The sequence below is a fragment of the Alosa pseudoharengus genome, unplaced genomic scaffold (genome assembly GCF_046254945.1).
Source record: "Alosa pseudoharengus isolate Yale_2024_CS ecotype anadromous, Long Island Sound unplaced genomic scaffold, YU_APseudo_1.1 YU_APseudo_1.1_scf_5, whole genome shotgun sequence".
NCBI lineage: Eukaryota > Metazoa > Chordata > Actinopteri > Clupeiformes > Clupeidae > Alosa > Alosa pseudoharengus.
In genome coordinates, this window is record NW_027468837.1 from 10,149,227 (window position 1) to 10,172,843 (window position 23,617).

At 45.0% G+C, this 23,617-nt stretch overlaps 4 protein-coding genes across 9 annotated transcripts in view; 3 read left to right on the forward strand and 1 right to left on the reverse strand.

Annotated features, from left to right (window-relative positions):
* Positions 1–6,538, forward strand: part of frmd4ba (FERM domain containing 4Ba) — a 45,225-nt gene extending 38,687 nt beyond the window's left edge. The window contains exons 20-24 of one of the 6 annotated variants that reach the window (XM_076269004.1): positions 813–971; positions 1,592–2,406; positions 2,628–2,775; positions 4,357–4,493; positions 5,093–5,209. In XM_076269004.1, coding sequence (XP_076125119.1) covers positions 813–971; positions 1,592–2,406; positions 2,628–2,775; positions 4,357–4,493; positions 5,093–5,109 — 1,276 coding nt within the window. In that variant the 3' untranslated portion in view covers positions 5,110–5,209. Of the gene's footprint in view, positions 1–812; positions 972–1,591; positions 2,407–2,627; positions 2,776–3,242; positions 4,494–5,092 lie in introns of those variants that run through there. The other 5 variants (XM_076269002.1, XM_076269003.1, XM_076269006.1 and 2 more) reach the window with 5 other exon arrangements.
* A 3,981-nt stretch (positions 6,539–10,519) lies between these two features.
* On the reverse strand, positions 10,520–13,121 carry arl6ip5a (ADP-ribosylation factor-like 6 interacting protein 5a). The gene is made up of 3 exons (XM_076268328.1): positions 12,878–13,121; positions 11,254–11,471; positions 10,520–10,976 (listed from the first exon to the last, which is right to left on the reverse strand). Exons 1-3 carry the CDS (start codon positions 13,054–13,056, stop codon positions 10,789–10,791), a joined length of 585 nt encoding a protein of 194 aa, XP_076124443.1. The 5' UTR covers positions 13,057–13,121; the 3' UTR covers positions 10,520–10,788.
* Positions 13,122–13,663: 542 nt separating this feature from the next.
* trnt1 (tRNA nucleotidyl transferase, CCA-adding, 1) lies at positions 13,664–19,484 on the forward strand. The gene is made up of 7 exons (XM_076268459.1): positions 13,664–14,103; positions 14,434–14,627; positions 15,216–15,354; positions 15,831–15,957; positions 16,692–16,885; positions 17,884–18,137; positions 18,785–19,484. The coding sequence occupies exons 1-7, from the start codon at positions 13,971–13,973 to the stop codon at positions 19,031–19,033; spliced, it is 1,290 nt and encodes a 429-aa protein (XP_076124574.1). The 5' UTR covers positions 13,664–13,970; the 3' UTR covers positions 19,034–19,484.
* A 1,475-nt stretch (positions 19,485–20,959) lies between these two features.
* On the forward strand, positions 20,960–22,758 carry avpr2b.1 (arginine vasopressin receptor 2b, tandem duplicate, 1). The gene is made up of 2 exons (XM_076267507.1): positions 20,960–21,949; positions 22,139–22,758. The coding sequence occupies exons 1-2, from the start codon at positions 21,067–21,069 to the stop codon at positions 22,345–22,347; spliced, it is 1,092 nt and encodes a 363-aa protein (XP_076123622.1). The 5' UTR covers positions 20,960–21,066; the 3' UTR covers positions 22,348–22,758.
* Positions 22,759–23,617: the final 859 nt, after the last annotated feature.

Below are 23,617 nucleotides of genomic sequence, written 5' to 3' on the forward strand. Positions count from 1 at the left end.
AAGGAAAATATCCGATATAGTAGGGCATGGTAGTACTGTGAGCTGGTAGCCAAGGCGTAACATGCGTAACATAACACACAAGACCCTCCAGACAGTCTGCAGTGCGTGCGTGGAAGACGCCAGTGAGCGTGCCCAGCGTGTGTTGTCTGCGCCGGGCGATGTTTTGCGGAGCGACCTGTAGCTGTGCTAGTGCAGACCTGCCAGGCCAGCGCCAGGGCCACATTCCTGCTCCTGCTTCTTCCAGACGCCTCCACACAATCAGCTCTTATCAACCCAAACGCGCTGGCGCGGTTAAAAATAGTGAGGAGAAGACGCGCATGCCTCGGCCTGACTGCCAAGGTGGCGCCGCTTGCAACAATCGCGTGGGGTGGGGGGGGGGGGTTGGAGAAAGCTGTTAGAAAGCCAGGGAAGGCAGCATAGAGTGTTTGTCAAAGGAGCAGAAAAATAAATGTGTGCGTGCCTGTGTGTGTGTACCAGTGTGTGTGCTTCTCTGTGTGTGTGAGAGAGAATGGAGCTCCAGGTTGCTTTATTTAATGAGGAGTAATCATAGTAACTGGAAAATTGGGATTGTTTTGTGAGCCATAATGAGACCGGTCACTGACCCATGAAATTACCCCGGGAGACGCGCAAGCCAAAAGCTGGAGGTGTATCACGCACATGCTTAGCTCTAGTTTTATTATTATTATTATTATTATCATTATTATTATGTGGCCTTTGTTCCCCTTTTCCTCCCTCACTTCCTCCAGCGATAAAACTCCCGACTTACAGGAAACAGGCTTTATAAGCTAGCGCTGCTCTTATCTGCCTTTCAGATTAGGGTACGGCGAGGACGAGATCCACCACGCTCACAGGGATGTTGTGTCTGGCCACAGCAGCCCGTACAGACCCGGCGCGCGGCCGGCCCGCGACACCCGCAGCATGCCGCCCACGCCAGTGCTGCCCCGCAACGCCTTTAGCAGCACCCAGCTTAGGTTCGTTTGACCCACCCTCGCACCCACCCTCGCCTGCATATGCTTGAACACCTGCACATCCAACCCACCACAGAGCAGCCCAGAATATTACATGTCATCCCCCATAGCTCACTCCCCAGTGGCCCCAATATTTTCCACCAGGCTGCATGCTTGACCGCTAACCCCAGTCCAACACTATCCAGTATTAACGCCTGGCATCTGACCTCTTGTTTCACCCCAGCCCAACCCAGCAGATGGGATTTGTAGCCCTCAGCCCTTCCCAGATAACCTTCCTAGTCATGCATGCCTGCCTGCCTGCTCTCTCAGCTCCCCACAGCAAGCCGCATTCCCCTACACCTCACATCCAACGCCTACAGACTGCCTCCCCCCACTATTCGCCACGGATAAATAAATCTTATCGATAAATAAATCAAAAAGCATGTTAGCCGCTTGTCGGCAATGCATAGTCACAACACTGAATCCCAACACACATCTTGTGTGTTCTTCTGAGCTAAAGATTTACTGATGTTGCATAAAATAAGTCTGGCAATCACAGTGCACCACATATTTCCATGTCAGCCAGCATGTGGAAATGTGATGCTAATGGCGTCTCTTTCTCTCTCTCTCTTCCCCGTGCTCAGCTACGAGGACGGCCCTCGGCACTTCCGCCAGCGCAGCGGCAGTCTGGAGTCCCAGCAGGCCTTCCTGACGGAGGGCGAGGCGCACGAGGCGCCTTACATGCTGGCCGTGCCGCGACGCAGCACCAGCACCGAGATCCTGGACGACGGCTCGTCCTACACCAGCCAGTCCAGCGCGGAGTACGGCTCCGCCGCCCCGGGGTACCACCACATGCCTCGCGCCCGCCGCCTCCACCAGCGCCGCGGCGGTGCCAACATCTACGGCAACACGGGCAGCATGCCCAACCTGGCCCAGCACGACGCCTACCACCGGCCACCCTCGCGGGCCACCAGCACCACCACCGCCTACTACGTCACGGGCTACCCCTGCCACAATGACCCGGAGCCCTACTCCAACGGGGCCTACGCCTACGAGAACGAGTCGGAGGGCCACTACAGCGTCAACAGCTCGGCGTCGTACTACTACCCGCCGCAGCAGCAGCACCACCAGGCGCCGACCGCCTACTACGGCCACGAGGGCTACCGCAGCGGCTACGGCCACGACGAGCTGGACAGCCTGTCACAGCACAACGTCTACGCCACGCTGCGCCCGCCGCGCAACAACCGGCCGCCCTCGCGCAACGAGCACCCGCCTAAGAACCTCCAGAAGGCCCTGGTGGCCGAACACTTGCGCGGCTGGTACAACCGCAACACCACAAGCCACAAGCCGCCGCCGGCCGGTGCCTACGACTACGACCGGGGCTCCCAGCACAGCCTGGGATACCAGACCATGTCGTCCACCTACGGCCACGTCCCCCGCAACGCGTCCTACTCCTCAGGTAGGTCCTCCCAGCAGCAGCCAGTGTCTGAAGTGTGTGTTTATATTCGCCACAGTGCAGCTGCCCATGACACCCTGATGGTCAGTAGGCTGAGCCTTTCACCTGACAAATAATGGACCTTTTCTTCTTCTTCTCTCTCTCTCTCTCTCTTCTCCCTCTCTCTCTCTCTCTCTCTCTCTCCCACTTCTTTCCCTCTTTCCCTTTTTCTATTCTTCCTCCAGTCTCCTCCGCTAGCAGCGCTGGACACTGGCGCAGCCATCACGTGTCGACGGCACTGGACAACTACGAGCAGCCCGCTCACCTGGCCCCGCCGCAGTCCTACGGCAGTGGCTACAGCGCGGCCCACTACGTCCAGCCGGCCCACAGCAGGTGAGCGGACAGCACGGCACGGGCGCCCGGGCCCGCCTCGGTCATTATCCAATTAGACTTTTCCCTGATCCTGCTTAAGCAGAGGAGTGGAGCAGCCACAGCCGTATTATGGGAAGTGGCGGAAACAAGGGCAGGGAAAATAAGCAGCCCTGTTGTTCTCTCCGCTCTGCTCATAAGCGCCCTCCCTCCCTCCCTCCCTCCCTTCCTATCTTCCTCTCTGTCTCTGTGGTCTCCTGGCTGTTGCTGCTCTTGTTTGGTAGTGATATGCCCCCTGAGGCTTTGCTAATGCCGTTTGATTGCAGCACGGTAGCAGGCGAGGCGGCTGGTTTTGGTGGCTACCTGCCAAGACTCGCGATGGCTGCACACTGATCACTCTCTCTGCAGGTTTTCAAGGAAGCCCTCTGCTTAGGAGCTTTCTTGAGCTTCCTGTGTGTGTAACCACCACCCCCCCCCCCCCTCCCTCACAGCCCCCACCTCTCCCACAGATACAGTTCCTGTCGGCCGCACGTGCCCTGTTCCCGGCCCGACCACCAACACCACCACCAGCAGCAGCACCGCCTGCCCCAGCACCTTCCTCCTGCCTCTTCCTCCTCCTCCTCCTCCTCTCCCGCTTGCTCTTCCTCTCGCCCACCCTCTTCCTCCTCCTCCTCCTTCTCCTCTTCCGTCCGGTACCGGGTGGAGCCGTCCGGTTCTCCGGCCCGGCAGCTGTCCGGTTCCAGGCCCGAGAGATATCCTAAGTCCCCTCTTTGCTAAAGGTAGCCACGCTCGTAAGTAGTGTTGGAGTGTGGGTTTGGCTGGTTGTGTGCCCTCAGTGTGCTGTGGCAAGCCTGTATGTTCTGGACTGGGCTTCAGTTTGGGTGCTATTTCAAGGACGTGCTTTAGTGACAAACCTGTAGAATTTCAGTTATTGGAAATGGTAAAGCTCCTAAAAGAAGAGACTTTGGTTTTGTTTTGCTAGGTGAATGAAGCTATAGTGCTCTTCTATTATGAATTTTACCATTTTCTCTGGGTTAACTTATCCAGGTTTGTCGCTAAACCACATACTTGAAATAGGCCTACACCCATGTTGTTGTTTTTTCCCCTGGACTTTTTAATTTATTGTGTATTCATTTTTTTTTTTTAAGTAAGCTGATACTGATACTGTCTTATCAAGGCTGAAATCTTTGTGTGCTCCTGCTGTTACTGTTACTGCTGCTGCTGCTGCTACATTCACCATATGCTCCTGATACCAAGTCATCTGCCATTGAAAATGCAAATGCATGCTGTTGATGGTGTTTGCTGTGTGCTTGTCTGTGATAAAGTGCTTGCTTTTGTGAGATGCAATCTGGATTTCATTGACAGTGGTCACATTTTTCTAATGGTGTATGAGTATAGATGTGATGGCGTGCATGTACACACACACACACACACACACACACACACACACACACACCATCATTATCTTTACACAAGTTACTGTTTTTAACACTGCATTATTTGACTATATATGCCATAATTACCTAGTACCATATAGCTACCAAGCTACCTCCTAGCAGGTTGTTCCCCTCAGGTTGTGACCCTTCACCCCTTTCTCATGTGCAGACATCCCCCAGAGAGTGTGTGGCGGGGCTCGGATAGTCTGTGGCGAGCTCCAGGCCCCTTAGACATGCATGGGGCAGTTGGCTATGACCCTGAGCTGGAGCGTTACAATGCCAGCCGAAGGCGTAGCACTGCGAAGGGTGAGACGCATACTAACCCTTCAGAAAGCGCTTCAGAGTGTGTCACGCGGGTGATGGATCAGGCAGCGACACGGACTAAAAACTGGTTTAGCTTCCTCTGGTTTGACCTACCTGGTGTCTCTCACATATCCTGATTCCAAACATGTTTCACAACAAGGGTGGCGGTGTGGTATGGTGTGTCTGAGTGGTGGTGTTGGTGTTGAGGGAAAAAATGTGACCCCTGTGTTTGCAGTGTGTTGTGTGTCTTGGCTGGAAAATATTCTGTTTTGTGTGTGAACTGAACTGAACAGATGTGCAAATAATTTAAACCTGTGTTGCATCAGTTATAGCGAAAAATGTGCTGACTAAAAAATGTTTCTTTTCTGTTGGCCTAATTTAAACCGTCTCAAAATGACAAGAAGTTCTATTACTTCTGTATATGAGAAAGTGACTGAGCACTGTTGCTAACCCAGGTTTAAGTTGTTGTTGTTACTCCACGCTTTGTTCTCCCATCTTGGCTGAAGTGTTCTTGCTTGGCTGAGGTCCCCCCCCCCTCAGTTTACTTTGGACAGGCATGCCTCTGCACACTCACTCAAGCACATTTTCTCTTTTTGTTTCAGGTCCTACACTGATCTGAACCAAATGGACGAACACACAAGCAGCCAAATGAACAGCAGTTTGGACCCTGAGGATCACACGCTGTACTGGCATGAGAACTCTAAACCTGGAACAATTGTATAGGGGAGCTCACCAGGCACTACAACTGCAAGACCTACTCACTGAATTTTTCCACGTGCCTACAGAATGAACTGTCTTTCTACGGGCAAAGGGCTCCCAAAGATTCAAAAAGCAACCTCAAAGGAATGTAATCAGACAAGAACCTGAAGCTATGTGTGATCAACTAGTTTTGTTTTTTTCTTTTCGCGAGATTTTTTCGCAGGCCCTGCAAGGAAAAATTAGTCAAGCTGAACTTGCCATGGTGCGATGTGTGTGAGTGTGTTCCAAGTTGAACTGTCCATTTTTTTTAAAGGTGGTGTTTGCGTGATGAATGATGGCACTTGCATACTGTGTGTGTGTGTGTGTGTGTGTGTGTGTGTGTGTGTGTGTGGACTTTTTGCACTTGCACAAGACTGCTGTGACCTCTTGGCTCTCTGTCTGTGGGGCATTATTACCAGGATAATGACTGCGGCCTTCCCACACAGAAAGCCCCAGAGCAGTCCACATTAAGTTAGGGAAGGGTTTCTAAAGTCATCGCACCAGTTAATGTCATACATGAAGGATTGAACGCAACTGGACTTTGGATTCTAAAGTGGAGCTGTTGTCCTGTCTTGCAGTCTTCTCCGTCTAAAGAACAGAACGGATCAGATGGTACAAGACGGTGCCCTTATACTCTGGATGTCCTGAGCTACTGAACACATAGATCATCCCATTCCTTTCTGTTTTGGAGGAAATAACTTAGTTGGCGTTTGAGCACACTGCCTCATGCAACTACATGAGCATTCACATGAACATTCACGATGGCGCTCAGCCTTGTCCAATCAGCTGCCGGCCAGAGACCACTCACTATACTGGAATTACGGAGGACCCTTTGATAGAATCTGCAGTCAACTATTGCATTAGTATTCATACTCCTATTTTCAGTGTTTGTAAAAACTAAGAGTTGCCAAATGCCACAAAGTCCAACCTTTAAGTATGAACCATCGGGGGTTTGCATGGGTGACTTAACCAGCCCCTTATTTAGTACCATCTGGACGGTCACATTTCTTGTGATGGTGATATGACATATAGTACTGCAGAATCTCAAACGCTCTGAGAACGCCTACTGCATCCCATGCTGGAATCCATGGTGTTGTGCTCTTCTCCCACCTGCCTACTAGGAGAACTATGTATGTATATGTTGATAGTGTAAAAAGAATTTACTACTTTTTTGTCTATCTTTTTAGAGGGTTTTTTATGTTTTAAGAAGCATGTAATATATAGTTATCAAATTTGTTAAGCTGGTTCTTAGTAATTTGTATCATTTGAGACGTATTTGAATTAAAAAAAAAAAACTTACTAAGAAAATCTATCAGTGTTGCCTCTATTTAAAAGTAGCTAACCATACGTTTGTTTGCACTTAGAATATTAGCAGAAGGTTTTTACTCTAATACGGGCTTAATCTTGACAGTGAATTACTGTAAAACCTCCATACTAATGGTGCATAATGAAGACGGGGCCAGTGGGCATGCTCCATTGGGGGATTGTTTTATACTCCGTCTGATGTGGTGATCATGGCTTTAATCCCAAACTTTAGGGATGTATGCTCAGAGAATCCTGGTGGTGACTTATGCTCAACTCCAGATTTCCATTAAAGCCATTTAATTAAGCAGCTGAATGAATATCCACTGAGCCATTGTAATTACTTAATGGGCTTTTTGCCTCAAAGGAAGCCCATTGCAAGTAACTGCCTTTTCTTTCCCCTTTTCAAAAATGAATATCCCGACAAGGTGATTTGTTTTCAGCAATAACACTGGAAGGATCTCTTCGGTGATCACAAACATGTGGTGGTGTTTAGGAAAAGCTAGAGAGGTCTCAGTTTGGATAAAATCTTAGGCTTGTGAGAAACCTGCGAGTCTGGTTTCCCATAGGCCCAGCGCCACCGTCAGTAAGGGCTCCTTGGAAAGCTGCACATAGTCATGCCTGGAGAAGCTAATAATGACTTTGTTTGAGTTATAAGTGCCAGTGTGGGCAAAACTCTTGACTGGGATGTGTGCCTAATAACAGTCTCGACTGGTGAGTGAGTGTGCTTACCCGAAGGCAGAGCAGTAAACACTTCACACTGGCTGGAAGAATGAGGCTGCTCCCAACACACACCCACACACACACGGTGCTGTGTGGTTGAACAAGTTTTTTTTTGTCATCTTAAGTAATAAAACAAACTAGAATAACCAGTAAGCATCTGATTGAGAGGGACCCACCCTCTCTGGCGAGTGCCTGTCTCGTCTCTTCTCTCCAAATAAACAAGAGGACATCAGGGATTAAGCCATGTCTTCTGTGTGTTTGAACAAGGGGTGTGTTTGCGTGTGCGTCATTTTGTTTATCCCAAACGTCACTGAAGCTCCTGGGGCCACGGGTCCTTGTCTTAGCCAAACACTCAGACCCCTGATCTGCTCCTTTTCATTGGCCCTCCTCTCCTGTTGTCGGTCACCGGCCTCCCCTTGAGGCAGAGGGGCAGGGCTGAGGGCTCCTCAGTGAAGACACTGCAGCTCAAATGACCTCTGACCCTGAGGGTGGGGAGTTGTTACTCTGGGTGTTCCAGGTCTCCATGAGTATGGGGGAGATGTTTGGCGGCCTGACTGACTAGCTGGACGGCTGCAGCTGTCCCTTTCCGTCTCTCTCTCTCTCTCGCTCTCTCTCTCTCTCCCTGGCCCCCATTACCCACACACTGCTGCTGCTGCTGCAAAGCCCCATTACCCACACACTGCCCCACTCACATAAAAGACAATGAGCTTTGTCTCCCTTCCTCCGGCCCGCTCCTCACCTCCTCCTCCTCCTCCTCCTTCCACTCCTCCCCTCTCAGTGGAGTAGTCCTCCACCTTAACGTCGGATGCAGCGCCGTGTGTGTGTGTGTGTGTGTGTGTGGATGGTGTGAACCAAAGCTAGCCCATCAAGCTCAGGTCAAAGCGGTAATGCGTCCCTGGGTAATATGGGGGTTTCAACACTGGCGCAATCACCACACTCCACTGCACTGGGCACTGTTAACACCAGGAGGTGGGAAACGTCTTATCAGGGACTGCCTCACCTGCACTTGAAGGGCAGGAAAAGATGAGGTCATGTTTAACCTTTATGGGACAAGAGGGAGGAGGGGGAGGTTAGCTTCAGGGAAAAGTAGTTCAGCTCGATGAAAAGAGGTCTCATGACAGGCAGGTTCCTCCAAAGCTGGATAATGACAATGTGGGCCTCGATAATAACTCTGAGTCTATCCAGGGATACTGATAATGACATTGAGGCCAACCCCGAAGCCTCTGAGGGAAACCAGCCTGCGCTGTAACTGGTCATGATGGTTACATGCACATTGTTTAAGTATGGATGGATGCACCAATACTGACTATTTTGTTTGCAAACTACTCTTTAGGGCTAATTGGCTATTGCAAAACGGCACACCAGAAACAGATGTTTCCCTTAAATATCTCAAATAAGAGGCAATGTACGTATAGACAGAGCAAACAGCCTGAACTTGTGCCTGGACTGCCTAAGCACATGCCTGAACTTGTGCTGTAGCTGTCAACACTGCATTTAGTTTTCTAATTAATAATGCAACTTCAAAACAGAGTAAAAGACCTGTTAGCGCCTGCAAACACTGGTGCTGTCAACATTTTTGTAGCCACTCAAACAGCTACACACCATTAACTTTTCTATTATCCCTTTGCCAAGGAGATAAAGTCTAAACCCAAAGACCTCTTGCAGCCATATGTTCAGCAAAAGTCTATGTAGGCTACAAGAAGAGCTTCAAAATACTTTGTTGAAATAGATCACAAAGTCTTTCTAGTGTTACTACACCCACACGTGTTCTAAAGGCAAAGCTCTGAAGAAAATGTCTGTTGTGGAGAGACCTGGAGGTTTGAGACAGTGGCCTGTTTAAGATGTCCATCTAACAGCTGCGTGGGGAGTGGGCACCAGGGCCTCTCCGGGTGTGACCAGAGACTTGACCCTTGGCCAAGCTGATAGAGCCAGCGAGACAGCAGGGATGGTGATGGCAGGAGGGAGGGAGCTTGTGTGTGTGTGTGTGTGTGTGTGTGTGTACGTGCTTCCTCACAATTGCACAACACCAGAGAGTCTGCTAGGTGGAGACCCTGGGGGGAAAAGCACCATGGCAGTCTGAGCATAAATCAGGTTTTAACACGACTGTGTTAAAAGACAAACGCGAGACCCAGAGTGGAGAGGGCGTTGTGCTGCACCTGAGCTAGCTCAGCGCGGCCCCTCCACCCCCCACTCGCTCTCCTTCTCATGTCACCCCAGGCAACAGCACAAACAGAGCGAGTGAGGGTAACCTTTCAGATCAAGGGCTTCCAAAGAGAACCCAGCTTCTGGCCTCAATACGCTTACACAAACTAAACAGACCAGAAGTCCTGATTTTCATTACACACCTCAGTTGACACCACACATACCCAAACACAACACACACACACAAAAACCACATAGATTCCAATGACTTTTGGTAGCCATTTTAAATGAGAGCATGCAAGTGTTGAAAGTGCTGACTTAGTGATCCTATGAGGAGATTCCCTGTGAGAAACAGCAGATAAATCTCCCTCTGGCTCAGCTTCGCAGCTCAACTCCACTCTGTAATCTACTCCAGCCCATTGATTAGGCCCGGGCTGGGAGCTAGGGCAAAGGAGCTATCAATCACCGCAGAGGTAACGTCAAGATAAAAAACACATTTGAGAGGCCGAATACTGATGGGAGTGTGACAAGCAGTGTGAATACAAGGCAAACTCTTATTCACCATTCACCATTTGTTAAGTATTACAAATAAATCCCACTTTGATTCAGTTCACAGAGGGCTTTGGCTCTTTATTTCAAAATATTGCATAGAAGTTTGTTGAGTTGTTTGTTGATCATTATTTAACACACAATAGTCACTTACACATGCTTTGGAATCATTGATTGAACAAAAGCATTCAAACACTGTCTTTTCAATGCCCAGTTGCCTCTGCAACTTAATTTATCCATTTGGTAAAGATTTATATTGTTATTCTTGATATAACACATTAAAACACAAAACACACCAGTACATACAGTTCAGAAAAAATATTAATAAACTGTATGAAACAGAAAAATCAACTAGAAGCAACTGACAACTCATTCTCCATACATGGCTTTTTAAAGCCAAGTGACCTGAATAGAATATTGAGGATCACTATTTTCAACACTGCAGTAAATTTCATTTTTATGTCCTGATTGCACATGAAACCCGTGGAAGTGGTAAGTTCAACATTTTGGAAGAAAATAATATACTTTATATGTCATGACACTGTAGCACAACCACAAAGGGAGTGTGTGCTCTGAGAACATCTTTCTGACAGGGGCAGGGAGTGAAGCAGGACCTGAGGACTGCTTGACCGCTAGGTGTGTCCTGCATGTAAACTTGGATGGATTTACAAACAATGCAATCCCTTACATTTAGTGAACTGTGCTCAGAAAAGTCACATTATATCCTCTACCTGGAGTAGAGTTCAGTTCCCTAGGACCATGTGGTTCTACTAACCTACAAAATGGAATCAATTTATATGTATGACTGTGTGCAACTGTGTGTGTGTGTGTGTGTGTTGGTTTTTCACTCTTTCAGTTTCTTCATCATCTCATTCTCCAAGAAGTCCTGAATCTTGTTTATGCTCTCTTCCTGTTGTCCCAGTGCTTCCAGTATGATCCCCATTGGTGACTTCTTTAACCCCGCCCCTTCAATCTTATTCTCCAGCTTATTCTTCATGTTACGCAGGCGCAGAGAAGCATGGGCGAAGATCACTGTGGTTCAAAAAAAAGACAAAACATCACAATGTGCATAGCCCGAATCCAGTGTTTGATCTTGACACGTCTCCTGCTTCTGAACTTAAGAGTACACAGCCTACCACACACATCGGAACATAACCCTGTGATCTACTTCAATGCACATTAAATAAGCAAGCATACAGGAAAATCATCTCATGACACCTGGTGTGACACTGAGGAGACCTGGTGTGACACTGAGGAGGTTAGATTCAAATGAGTTTCGTTAAAAACGTCTCACGCATAGCAGACTTACACAGAATGGGGAAGGAGATTCCAAAGATGAATACCATGACTCCTCCGAAGAGAGACATGAGGAAATAGCTTGCGAGCATCACCACAAAGACAAACAGGGTGGGGTTCTGCCTTTTGAGGCTCTTGATCATGGCCTTGTTCTCCGCAGCCCACACCGAGCCCATGAAGACCAGGGTGACCACGATGCCGCCCAGCATCATGCCAAAGGGATTTGTTAGCCTATAAATATCACACAATAAATAACACACTGAGATTAGAGGAGCCATTTGGGTGGAAGATGTACTTGCACAACACAATACTGGAAACCCCTGCCAGTTTGTTCCTGTTTTTGGATGCACGATCCTAAATCCTTTATCAATAGCGCCCCCTTGTGCCTAACTTTTTCACTTCTTTCCCAAGATATGAGCAGAACATTCATTCAATCACATTATTAGCCAGTTGTGTACTTGCTCAGTGGTTAGCTGTTAAAGGAAGTCACAAAATTAACAAATAAGAATATATAAGCCATACAAATGCAAACCAATATAAAATGACAGAGAGAAATAAACAGCATCACCTATTATTTTACAATTGCTTTTCGTTGTCTTTTTTCTAACCCATTTCACCTACAACTTGCATTATTCAAGGGTAGCGACAACTCACTGAATTTTATAATAATGAGGGGGGTCTACCCTATTTATCACTGGACTGTGAGACACAGTGAGGAGACTTTCCTGACTCACTCAGTGTTTCTGAACCGAGCAGGCTGATGAAGTAGCACAGTAATGAGCAGCTGGTTCATCTGGGAACTTCCCAACCTCTTCATCCCCCATCAGCTGCTGATGTTTGGGATTATGGAGCGCTGCAGCCCCCAGCAACCATGTGTCATCAGGGTGAAATAGTCATACGCTGACTATATTTAGAAAAATGGCCTCTGCATATCCACTGCGTGGGCTTCTTCAGTTCAACTAATCCTCAAATGTGCTTCAATGTTGGTTTTCCATATGGATAAAAGGATAGACCAATGCCATTTTGTTTGCCTTAGGCTACATCTGGATGTAATGCTAAAAAAGTGTAAGCCTTCAGAATAGAAGTGCATATAGATTTCCCAGTGAGAACTAGGCTATAAATATCCAGTCCAACATTTCTTAACTTTTTATCTGACATGGGCTATCGCCTGGTCAGACTGGTCTAGAGAACAGATTATTCTTATATGGATACATGTTGCAATCTAAGGCAAACAGCTCACCACCAACATGTAACAATGTTACACAATGGACATTTTGATTAGTCTCAGCTAGTTCAGGACTGTCGCAACATGAATACAATACAGATCCTTTCAATGCACAGAATCACTGCTTACAAATCATAACTCGAAGTAGGCTACTCCAAATTTTGACCTGTCATCCTATATGACACTTTTGAGATGGAGTGCGTGACCATCTAAGGTTAGAATCACTTGGTCATCATCTGCACAGTATTTAGCCTACGTCACTTTTCACTTCTGAAAGCAGGTCAATCCTCCTGAAATTTTAACAACAAAAAAAAACTGTAGGCGAAAACGCAATTGTAGATTTGGCTTTGCTAACTTATGCGAGAAAGATATGACTTTTGTTTTGAAAATTCATCACTGCAAAGCAGCTTACCCCACAAGCAGGAAGACAACGATTGCCATCGCCAAATAATTTGTTTGATAGTACAGAAGATTGCTAACAACTCTGTTGTTCCATTTCGCCAGGTCGCGCACATCGGGCTTGCCGAACCTTTCAGACCCAGGGAAAAAGTCATCCCAGGGTCTGAGTGGTGCTATCTCAACTTTAGCCATTTGGCCACTGGTACGTCCGCTTGTTGTGACTTCAACTACAGTTCTCGGCCGATATTCTCGCGATGATTTATGAATAGGTCGTGAAAACCTAGCAGCTAGACCGCAGCTTCCTTTCGCTGTTTTGCTTTAGAGAGCATCTGACAGTTTGGCTGTCAGTCACTGACAGGGTAGGCTATTTGGTCAGAGTAGCCTGGGTTAATAAGTGACAAGCACCAGATGATGTTGTTAGGAGAATACGCTGATGTTGTTAGGAGAACACGCGTGACTTTTATTTTGTTAAATGGGTTGACCTATAGGTAAACATTAGTTCAGCAATAGATAACTTATCAGTAGACACAAAGACATCATGGAGATTTCACGGCATGTTTATTGCATTTCATTGTACCCTAATATACAGGAGTTTAATAGCCTAGTCTTCCCCCCATTATTTCCAAATTATTTTCAAGATGCTGCAACACTAAATAAAGGGGAACAAGTATGAAACTCCTTAATCAAAAAGGTGCAACACTTCCACGATTGTAATAATTTAATTTGAACTTGAAGTTGAGACTTTTTTTCATCTTTATGTTTTAGCCAAACAGGATCAAGCGCTCCAGTGACGTCATCATAATGAGACTCGTCGTTCTGCTCTCATGAGTCTGCTACATGCAAGCAGAGAATGTCTATGCATGTGTGACATGCTACCTGTATTGAATAAGTTAAATCGCTGCATGACAGTATGAGGTCAGTAAAGTGAATTCATACCATTAGGCCTACCACCGACATGAAGGTTATATAACTCTGAACTCTCATAACTTCGCATTAGCACTTTGGCAGGCACGCACGGACGGACAGGCAGGTCGATGACTAGCTCGTTGGTAAAATATAGTAAGGCTTAGCTGCTACTTGCTCTTACTGTTTACATGAGTTAACAGATGTGGGGACGAATATTTCTGAATCCCACTGTTGGCAGAGCACTTGTTTGGACTCGAAGACATTTCTTCACCATGCAGTTGAAAACGAAGGATTTCCAGTCATTATTTACAGATGGACTAAATGGCATTGCAGGTGAAATCTCTCTCTCTCTCTCTCTCTCTCTCTCTCTCTCTATGTTGAGGGCTGCCGATTGACGTTTGATGTGGTAGGCTGTTTTTTGTGTTGCTGTTTAAGTAACGTTACTGTGTAGGCTGTGTGTGTATAGGATATTTTAATAGATGGTACTAGTTCCATATGCACATGCTTTTAACGTTTTGTTTATTGAAGAGGTCATGCATAGACATAGACATAGATTAATAGGTTAAATTGCTGATTCATATCATCTTTGGTGTGCATAGTAATCATAACAATACAACTTAAAACATTAGCAGCATAATAAATGATATACTTTTGCTCTTCCAGGCCTGTTTGAAAAGAACAAGTTTGAGTTGAGGATTGCTGGAGGAGCAGTACGAGACCTTCTGTCTGGGAAGCGACCAGAGGATGTGGACTTTGCCACCACCGCTACCCCTGAGGAGATGAAGAGAATGTTCCAAGCTGCAGGAGTACGCCTGATCAATAACAAAGGCGAACAACATGGAACCATCACAGCCCGGGTATGTCGCAACAATCTAGGCTACTGAAGAGAGTGGAAAGTTACACCATACTGTGAATTAGACGAACAACGTCTAGCTCTGCCACCGGTGCGCTCAGGCCAATCCTAACTTTTGTCATCTGTTGTTCCTCGTTGGTGGAACGCACTGCCAGTTCCTACAAGGGCAGGGACATCCCTCTCCATCTTCAAAAAACTCCTGAAGACCCAGCTCTTCAGAGAACACCTACTCTCATAGCACTACTTACAACTAGTCTTGCTGATCCTAGCACTTACTACTTGTCTAGAACTGACACTCATCTGTTTAAAAAACAGCACTCACTGATGCACTTATTCTTAACTGATGCACTTATTCTCTACCTTTTTTAAATTGTCCTAGAATTGTTGAGAGAATTGTGTTAAAAACGTAAACTGTTTGCCGTGTTGTTAGTCGCTTTGGTTAAAAATGCGTCAGCCAAATGTAATGTCTAATGTAATCTAATGTAATGAATTGCACTTCAGCGTGTGTGTGTGTGTGTGTGTGTGTGTGTGTGTGTGTGTGTGTGTGTGTGTGTGTGTGTTTATTAAATGTTTGAATTGTGCTTTTGTTCAGCTGCACAATGAAAACTTTGAGGTGACCACCCTGCGTGTGGATGTCCAGACTGATGGGCGGCACGCAGAAGTGGAGTTCACCACCGACTGGGAGAAGGACGCAGAGCGCAGAGACCTCACCATCAACTCCATGTTTTTAGGTGTCTACCAGTCTCCTCATATTTCATTCTATTGGAGTGCGAGCACTAGGGATGCACCGATATTTGTTGATACCGATGTTTAAAATAAATATGGCCGGTACAGATATTTTTTATTTGTTTTTCTTTTGCTTATTTTTTGTTGTAAATTATACCCTTTAGTAGAGTGGAAACAAAAATATTAATTAAAAAGAATAACTAAAATAATTTCTTTCAGGCCTTCATAGCACCATCTCTGAATTCCAGTCTCCACATAACACAGCATTTACCTTGTGCAGAATTGATGCAACATAACAAATAAACATCAGCAACTACCATTGGTAAACATCATACAAATTAGCCGATATCAGTCAAGGCCGATATATGGGTGCATCCCTAGAGAGTACATTACAGTGCATCATTTATCATAAATCAACCTGCATTTACACATGGTTTTGCCAGAGGCATAATAACAATTTTCTGATTGTCACTTTGGTTAGGACTGGACGGAACTCTGTATGACTACTTCAATGGGTATGAAGACCTCCAGAACAGAAAAGTACGGTTTGTTGGCAGTGCCTCCCTCAGGATACAGGAGGACTACTTGCGCATTTTACGATATTTCAGGTATGTCAGTTTTTAACATCTGTGGTGTTGCACTTATGATATCATGATGTGCTGCATTTTAGAGCAAACATTTATGTATCACAAAGATATGTTCAGTGTGTTCACTTCAGTTTGAGGCGTTCATCAGCTTAATATACTGCCTGGCCAAAAGAAAAAGGTCACACACTCTAATATTTCGTTGGACCGCCTTTAGCTTTGATTACGGCACGCATTTGCAGTGGCATCGTTTCCACAAGCTTCTGCTATGTCACAACATTTATTTCCGTCCAGCGATGCATTCATTTTTTGCCAAGATCTTGATGAAGTATTGATGACGGGAGATTCAGACCACTGTGCAAAGTCTTCTCCAGCACATCCTAAAGATTCTCAATGGGCTTAAGGTCTGGACGCCAATCCATGTGTGAAAATGATGTCTAACGCTCCCTGAACCACTCTTTCACAATTTGAGCTCGATGAATCCTGTCAGTCATCTTGGAATATGCCGGTGCCATCAGGGAAGAAAAAAATCCACTGATAAAATAACCTGGTCATTCAGTATATTCAGGTAGTCAGCTGACCTCATTCTTTGGGCACATAACGTTGCTGAACCTAGACCTGATCAACTGCAGCTCTTACCTATTTGCTTAGTTAAATCCTGGTTGTTGTCCGTATCTCTCTCTCTCTCTCTCTCTCTCTCTCTCTCGCTCTCTCTCTCTTCATCTTCCATTCCCTCTCCATTTGACTGTGATGATTAGGTTCTATGGCAGGGTGGCCAATGAACCAGGAGAGCATGATCCCAAAACCCTGGAGGCAATCAGAGAGAACGCCCGTGGCCTGGCGTCCATATCTGGGGAGCGCATCTGGGTGGAGCTGAAGAAGATGGTGACAGGAAACCACGCTGCACATTTATTAGCGCTCCTCTATGAGCTGGACCTGGCACAGTACATGGGTAAGGTTGAGGCTAAGGCATAAGACTAAGGCCAGAATTGTTCTTGAAGCATTTAGCATCGCCCTGGCACTTGTATATTGTTATATAGACCTTTTCAAACTGTTCCTAGAAGGTTTCCGGTTGAAACGTTCAAAACCAACGCCAATACTTTTTTTTCGTCCCCAAGTTACCATTAGCTCAATGGTGTTTTCTGTGCCACTGGAAATGCCTTTGGAACACACGTGTTTGTTTATGCAGTTTAAAGGGCCTATAGAATATAATCCATATAAAAAAAATTTGGAATCCATGTAGCAATTTAGATCGATGGTGCTCACGTGCTTATCACTTATGACGTCCGTTAAAACGAGAGGGGAGCACATATTTATGTTTCATTAGCCTAGTTAGCCTAGCTTAACATGTCGGTAATTCACTGGAAATGAGTAGCCACACCAGTTAAAGCTAAAAGGGAGCTATAGGCTAACTCCTGTAACCCACTTTCAGTGAATTATGCCCAGGCTCCCAGGCTGGGTTATTGCTTGGCACAAACAGAGGAGAAAAGAGCTTGTATCCTCTTATCCAACTCTGGGGTAGACGGCAAATAAGCTAACCTTTGGCTAACCAATTCTTTTGCAAACTACAATTTTTAGAAAAGGAGAGGTTTTAAAGGTAAACTAAAAGTTAAGTCGTGGGAGCCAGCTGCCTATGTGTCTACTCCGCACGCCTCATACTGGAAGTCTTCATGCCTCTGGCTAACCAATTCTATGCTGTTAAAAGCCTTACGTAGATGAATCATACAATCAGCATTACATCTGACAAATTAAAGATATATTTCTTAAATAAAGATTATGACTATTGCAGCATCATTGTCATGTTATTCGGTGCTGCTTGATTGTAGAATCAATAGGCTTATGAGAAGATTATATTTTCAAATGATTAGGTTACAAAACATTTAATCACTGTGATCCTACTCACTTTGGGATTCCAGACATTCCAAATATTCCTTTATTTGCCTTCCCTAGGTTTGCCACCAGAGGGCAATGTTGAGGAGATGAAACAGGTGTGGAGCTGTGCCCAGAGCCTGTCTCCAAAGCCCATGACCATTCTGTCAGCCCTGTTCCGCAGAACGGATGAAGTGGACAAGCTGGACCTGCGGCTCCGCATCTCCAAAGAGGAGAAAACCTTGGGCCTCTTCCTGGTCAAACACAGACGGGACCTTGTGAAGGGTCAAGATGAGGATGACCGTCTCAGGCCATACACAGATTTCATCATTGACGTAAGCAGAACCAGTGTTTACAAGTGTTTCCTTATTCAAGTAAGCAGAAACCGTGTCTGGCAAAGTTTAGTTTGAAGTTGTTGAACATTTTGATTCAGCTCTGACTTCCTGTCAAAGTAAATAGGAAGCATTGTTTGGTTGTATGGGGACCATGGCAAGCACTGATACCTTACCACAGGGTAAATAATATTAATACCATGGCAAGCACTGATACCTAGGCTAAGGGTAAATAATATTTTGGTCTGTTTTGCCTCCTCTGGCCATTTATGTAAAGTAAACCACATTGTCATAGAATTTGTTCATAGTTCATAGGTGAACTATTTTGGATGCATGTACTGTTTTGCAGAATATATCAGTGCAGTTTCCTCATTGAGAACCAAACAAATGCATTTCCTCCAAAAGGTTATTGTTCCTGTAAAATTCCCCACGAGAGTAGAAGTGAGCGCCCCACTGCCCTTAGTGTGAAGTTGAACCTGTTACATGTATTGATTTATGACTGTTGGTGTAATAAAGTTGTGCTTAGATGTATACTCTGTGTGGAGAAACATATGATGTGTGTGGAGTTAGTTTTAAAAAATAGTTAAAAAATAGTTACATTTTTATCAACTGTCTATTTCTATTCTATTGATATCTATGTGTGTCTGCAGAGCCGGGAGGTGGATATTCAGAGTAAAGTGAGTGAGCTGCTCAAATACCAAGGCGAGGAGAAGCTTCTAGCGGAGATGACCAGCTGGTCCATCCCTCGTTTTCCCGTCAGCGGGCACGACCTGAGGAAGATGGGCATCACATCGGGCAAGGAGATCGGCACCATCCTCCAGGGCCTACGCGACACGTGGAAGAAGAGCCGCTACCAGATGGACAAAGAGGAGCTCCTCAGTACAGTCCATCAATCCTGACGACCAACTTGTGAAGTCAAGTGGTGTTTGTTGATAATGACAGTCCTGATGAATGCCCACAACTGTGAAGCCACAATTTCAAACAAATGGAGACTCTGGAGTTGTTGTGATTTTGTAGGCGTCTTCTCATCAACTACAGTGTGGACGATGACTATGAGTAATAACAAGCTGCAGCTGTGGTATTTGCAATTTGCATGGATAATTTGAGTTCTATTATATTTTGAAAGGCCATGGGCACTGGCAAGATGGTGGCTATTGTAGCAGAAATGCTTCCCTCATGGATCACATAAAGACTGCATCGTTTTGTGTTTTGTAGTGATAATTGCATTATTGATGTACAGAGCATTGAGAGGCATTTGGCATTGTGCCGATGTTTTTTCAATGCATCACAGAGGTGCTGAGGTACCTTAACTTCCTGTTCTTTCCCAATAAATAATTCTCATTCTCAAAAGCTCAATTTTTTGTACAAAAGAAATTCATGAAATTGTACTTGAATGCGTTCAAGAATGTCAAGTCTATTTTCGGTAGAAGAACGTTGAGTCCGCAAACCAGAATCTGCTCCTTAGCGTTTTTTTATTTGTAGGCTATATCACCACATGTGACGCTTCGGGCCCCAGCCCTTCATCAGACATGACTGATGTTTGCCTTCTGAGGGCCTTACAGGCAGCAATTTATTTGTCTAATGGAGTGCTCCTTCTCATCCCTTTCCACTCCTCCAATCTTTACAGTGGGTCATGGACGTGAAGACTCAATCAGCAGCACTACACAGAGAGGTGGCCAGTCAGAATTGGAGGATGACTGAGTGCAGAATGGTCACTGGAGAATAGGTTGTAGGAGACATCACGCTGGGACAAACGTTCTCCTTTTATCCCCTAAATGAAACCAATGCATTTAGCTTATAAAGCCTGAGGGACAAGGGTATCTTTAAGGAGCCAGTCCAGATGTGAATCTCATTGAACATCTTTGTTATGATGTGAACCTGAGGGTTCCCAAACATTCCCCTTCAGATTGGACAGCTTATTAAAGTAGTTAGAGCCTTCTGCAGGGAGATTTAAAGTGAGGAGGGACAACTGAAAATGTGCAGATAACATTTTTAGAGGGTTGATAAATAAGCAAAAGAATGAACATTATTTGATATTATGGGGTAAATATAGGACTAATTTTTGCCCTAATTTTTTTTTGCATTTCGGACTTCTGTAGTAGGCTAGGTTAGCCTATGATATTAACAATACATTGTTTTGCACCTGTCAGTTTATATTCCATACATATGCACCCAATTGTAATGTGATTTTTTACAGTGGGTACTATTAATTGAATTCCCTAATCCCTAACTTCACAACAGTTCATGACATGTGGGGTGATGACAGCCCCCCACCCCCCTGCCACTGGCAAGCTAGGCCTACAATATCAGTCCCCGCAGACTGTTGTTATAATTAGCAATATAATCAGCAATATTGCCAGAGTGAAAACTACTGGCATGGTGTCCCTGTTAATATCAATTCATTGAAGCCCTTTTAAGGTGTGATGAGTTTTTTTCGGTGGGCTCTATGCACACAAATTATCTACAACCCAGGGGGCTAAGCCCCCCCTGTCTTTCAATACAAGTGATATCCCTGCTTTCCAATAATCATTATACAGTTAATTAAATGTATTTTTTTCTATCTCTCTTCTCATCTCACAGGGTCTGCATTTTTATTGTTTTGATAACTGTAAGCTTAGCTTGCACTTCCAAAACGCCAGTGAGGCTTCCCAGCTCGTCTAGGAGGGAAGGTGATGTGTGCTGATTCTGAATGCCTGTGTGCTGAAGGAAAGCTCCTCCTACGATGTGCCAAGGATAAAAACATAACCCGCAACTTTATACTCTCACTTCACCGCACGGCGGCTTCGCGCGTAATCTAGTAAACTTTTCCCCTCCAGAATTTTTAAATATTTTACAATGTAGACAGTTTTTTTTCTTCGCTCGACACGTTGTGTGCAACTGTAAGCTACTGAGGATGTAGAGTAAATTATTTCAAACTTCCAAGTTATCTTAAATGATAAAAAGGAAAATGTCTTTATTCACGTCAAATGAGACAAATTCCAGTTTCAAAAAGGAAACTAGCCTTGATACGCCGCGAGATGAAAGTCTTGCGCGAGTTGAAATAGCTATTTTGAGCATAATCTTCCTCTGCGCAGCAGTGCTGAACTTCGGACTCCTCTTGGTTCTGTGGAAGAGAAGAAAGCAAATGTCTCGAATGCGTGTATTCGTCTTTCATTTGTGCTTGGCGGATCTTGTCGTCACTTTTTTCCAGGTGTGCCCTCAACTAATGTGGGATATCACCGACAGATTCAGCGGCCCTGACATGTTATGCCGGTTGGTGAAGTACCTTCAGGTGGTCGGCATGTTCGCCTCTACTTACATGATCGTTGTGATGACTATTGACCGCTACCAAGCCATCTGCAATCCCATGGTAACTTTCCAGAGACGCCGTGCGCGATGGAACGTCCCCGTCTGCATCGCATGGGGAATCGCTCTTATCGGAAGCCTCCCTCAGATCTTTATCTTCTCCCAAGTTGAGATTGCTCCTGGGGTTTTCGAGTGCTGGGCTGACTTCATACGACCATGGGGACTGAAGACATACATAACATGGACAACTTTAGTAATTTTCGTGTTGCCCATAATGACTGTTGTTGTGTGCCAGGTGCGCATTTGTAGAGCAATTCAGATAAACCTCTACATGAAGACGCACCAGAACGAAGAGGATGTCATCAAGCAGCCACTGCCGTCCAGAGCCAGCAGTGTCGCTGGAGTGTCTAAAGCAAGGATTAAAACTGTGAAAATGACTGTTGTGATAGTGCTTGCCTACATTCTCTGTTGGTCCCCATTCTTTACAGTTCAGCTGTGGTCAGTTTGGGACGATGACGCACCGACTGAAAGTAAGAAAAATATTTAAAGCCACTTAAAGACAGTACTCATAGGCTACTGTGGTTCTGGTACATTTTTGTCGAATCTGTAATGGCTCTGGTCGGATGTTAAGACTGATTGAAGTGTTCAGATGTTAAGACTGATTGAAGTGTATGTGAAAGCAATGCGCATTTTAATGCATCACGTGTTATTTTTTCCAGGTGCGGTCTTTACCATCCTCATGCTATTGTCCAGTCTGAACAGCTGTGCCAACCCTTGCATCTATCTCCTCTTCAGTGGGAAGTTTCCTAGACGGATCATGGCACTTCTGTGTACGGGTCAAAGGAGCGGTAAGGAGTCTAACCCAGATGAAGCAACCGTAGTCAGCACACTTTACATGAGCCTGAAGAGCGTATCGGACACTAGGTGAGCCAGTGCTCTACAATTGATTCGAACAATCATGAACAGACATTGCAGACTCCCTCGGAAAAGTGTTTTTGCAAATGTAATATGCACTATGATGTGTTTGAATGAGTATGAAAGTGCTGTAAATAGCGCCTGGTTAGTTCAAATCATGTTGAGAATGAAACGTTTTCAACAGTGTGCATCGACTTTGTGTAAAATATCCCAATGCTTCTATTAAGCAGGCTAGACTTTCCACTACTTATGCTAATGCATGGCAACCGGCTGAGCAGTGGTGGAAAAAATGCTTAAATTACTTGTGCTTCTATCATTTTAATTGGCAGTGACATTTTGAGATGTATATCTCCACCACAGTTCAATTATGTAATATGATATGAATATGATGATACCTTCAGATATTTAATATTCAAACTGTATATTGTGCCACATGTTTTTGCTCTTACTTCTTATGTTCATTAAATACTTTGCCTCATTGTCTTCAGTCAACTCAATTATGAAATCCATGTGGTACATTTCAAGTGATATGACATGGCAGACACACAATGAATACTTTAAACATCAATCACATCAATGCATCCATAACATTCACATAAAACACCGGGGCATGATTTTGAAAATGTAGCACTTCTAAAGAGGACATTTTACTTTCAGTATTGTATCCTGAAGTAATTATGTGAGTAGCATAAATTCACCTTTATTCAATGTCTGGTTTAATTCTTTCACGTTAGATTCTTTGAAAATAAGTCAAGAAGGGTGATTCATTTTCACTGTATCATATATTCCTAAGATAAAATGTGATCCCTTCAGACATTCCTCATAAAAGGTTTTACATCAGACATCTTCACTGCTTTTAGCATGATGTTTTGTCTTTTCAGTCAATAATAGCCTATTTTAAATAAAATAAAATGAAAGGTTTAAAGAGGGAAACAGAAATTGCTAAAATTTCCAAAAAGCTGAACAATGACTGTTAAGATTCTGTCGGGTCACAATACCATAAGTTAAGCCAGCATGCCAGAATTAATTAAGAGGTAAATGTGGTACGTGATGACAAGACAAGACAATCAATGAATTTGTACTGACATTCCTCAGGTCATTCAACAGCCTGGGCTCAAATGACTGTTGGACTGTTGAGACTGTCACTTTTATGAATGCTTTATATAAAAGGCTACAGATGCTCATGATTTTATACACAACAATGAAAAGGTGTAGAGAGCAAGGTGTGTAATGACAGTGGAAGGAGGGAGAGTGGAAAGTGCAGGGTCTGTACTTTATAGTTC

Coding starts and splice junctions, on each gene's coding strand:
- arl6ip5a (XM_076268328.1), bottom strand. CDS start 13,056: ATGGCTAAAGTTGAGATAGCACCACTCAGACCCTGGGATGACTTTTTC. Junction 11,472..12,877: donor GTTGTCTTCCTGCTTGTGGG/GTAAGCTGCTTT, acceptor TGATATTTATAG/GCTAACAAATCCCTTTGGCA. Junction 10,977..11,253: donor AATCTCCTTCCCCATTCTGT/GTAAGTCTGCTA, acceptor TTTGAACCACAG/TGATCTTCGCCCATGCTTCT.
- avpr2b.1 (XM_076267507.1), top strand. CDS start 21,067: ATGATAAAAAGGAAAATGTCTTTATTCACGTCAAATGAGACAAATTCC. Junction 21,950..22,138: donor CGATGACGCACCGACTGAAA/GTAAGAAAAATA, acceptor TATTTTTTCCAG/GTGCGGTCTTTACCATCCTC.
- trnt1 (XM_076268459.1), top strand. CDS start 13,971: ATGTGGGGACGAATATTTCTGAATCCCACTGTTGGCAGAGCACTTGTT. Junction 15,355..15,830: donor CATCAACTCCATGTTTTTAG/GTGTCTACCAGT, acceptor CACTTTGGTTAG/GACTGGACGGAACTCTGTAT. Junction 16,886..17,883: donor GGACCTGGCACAGTACATGG/GTAAGGTTGAGG, acceptor TGCCTTCCCTAG/GTTTGCCACCAGAGGGCAAT.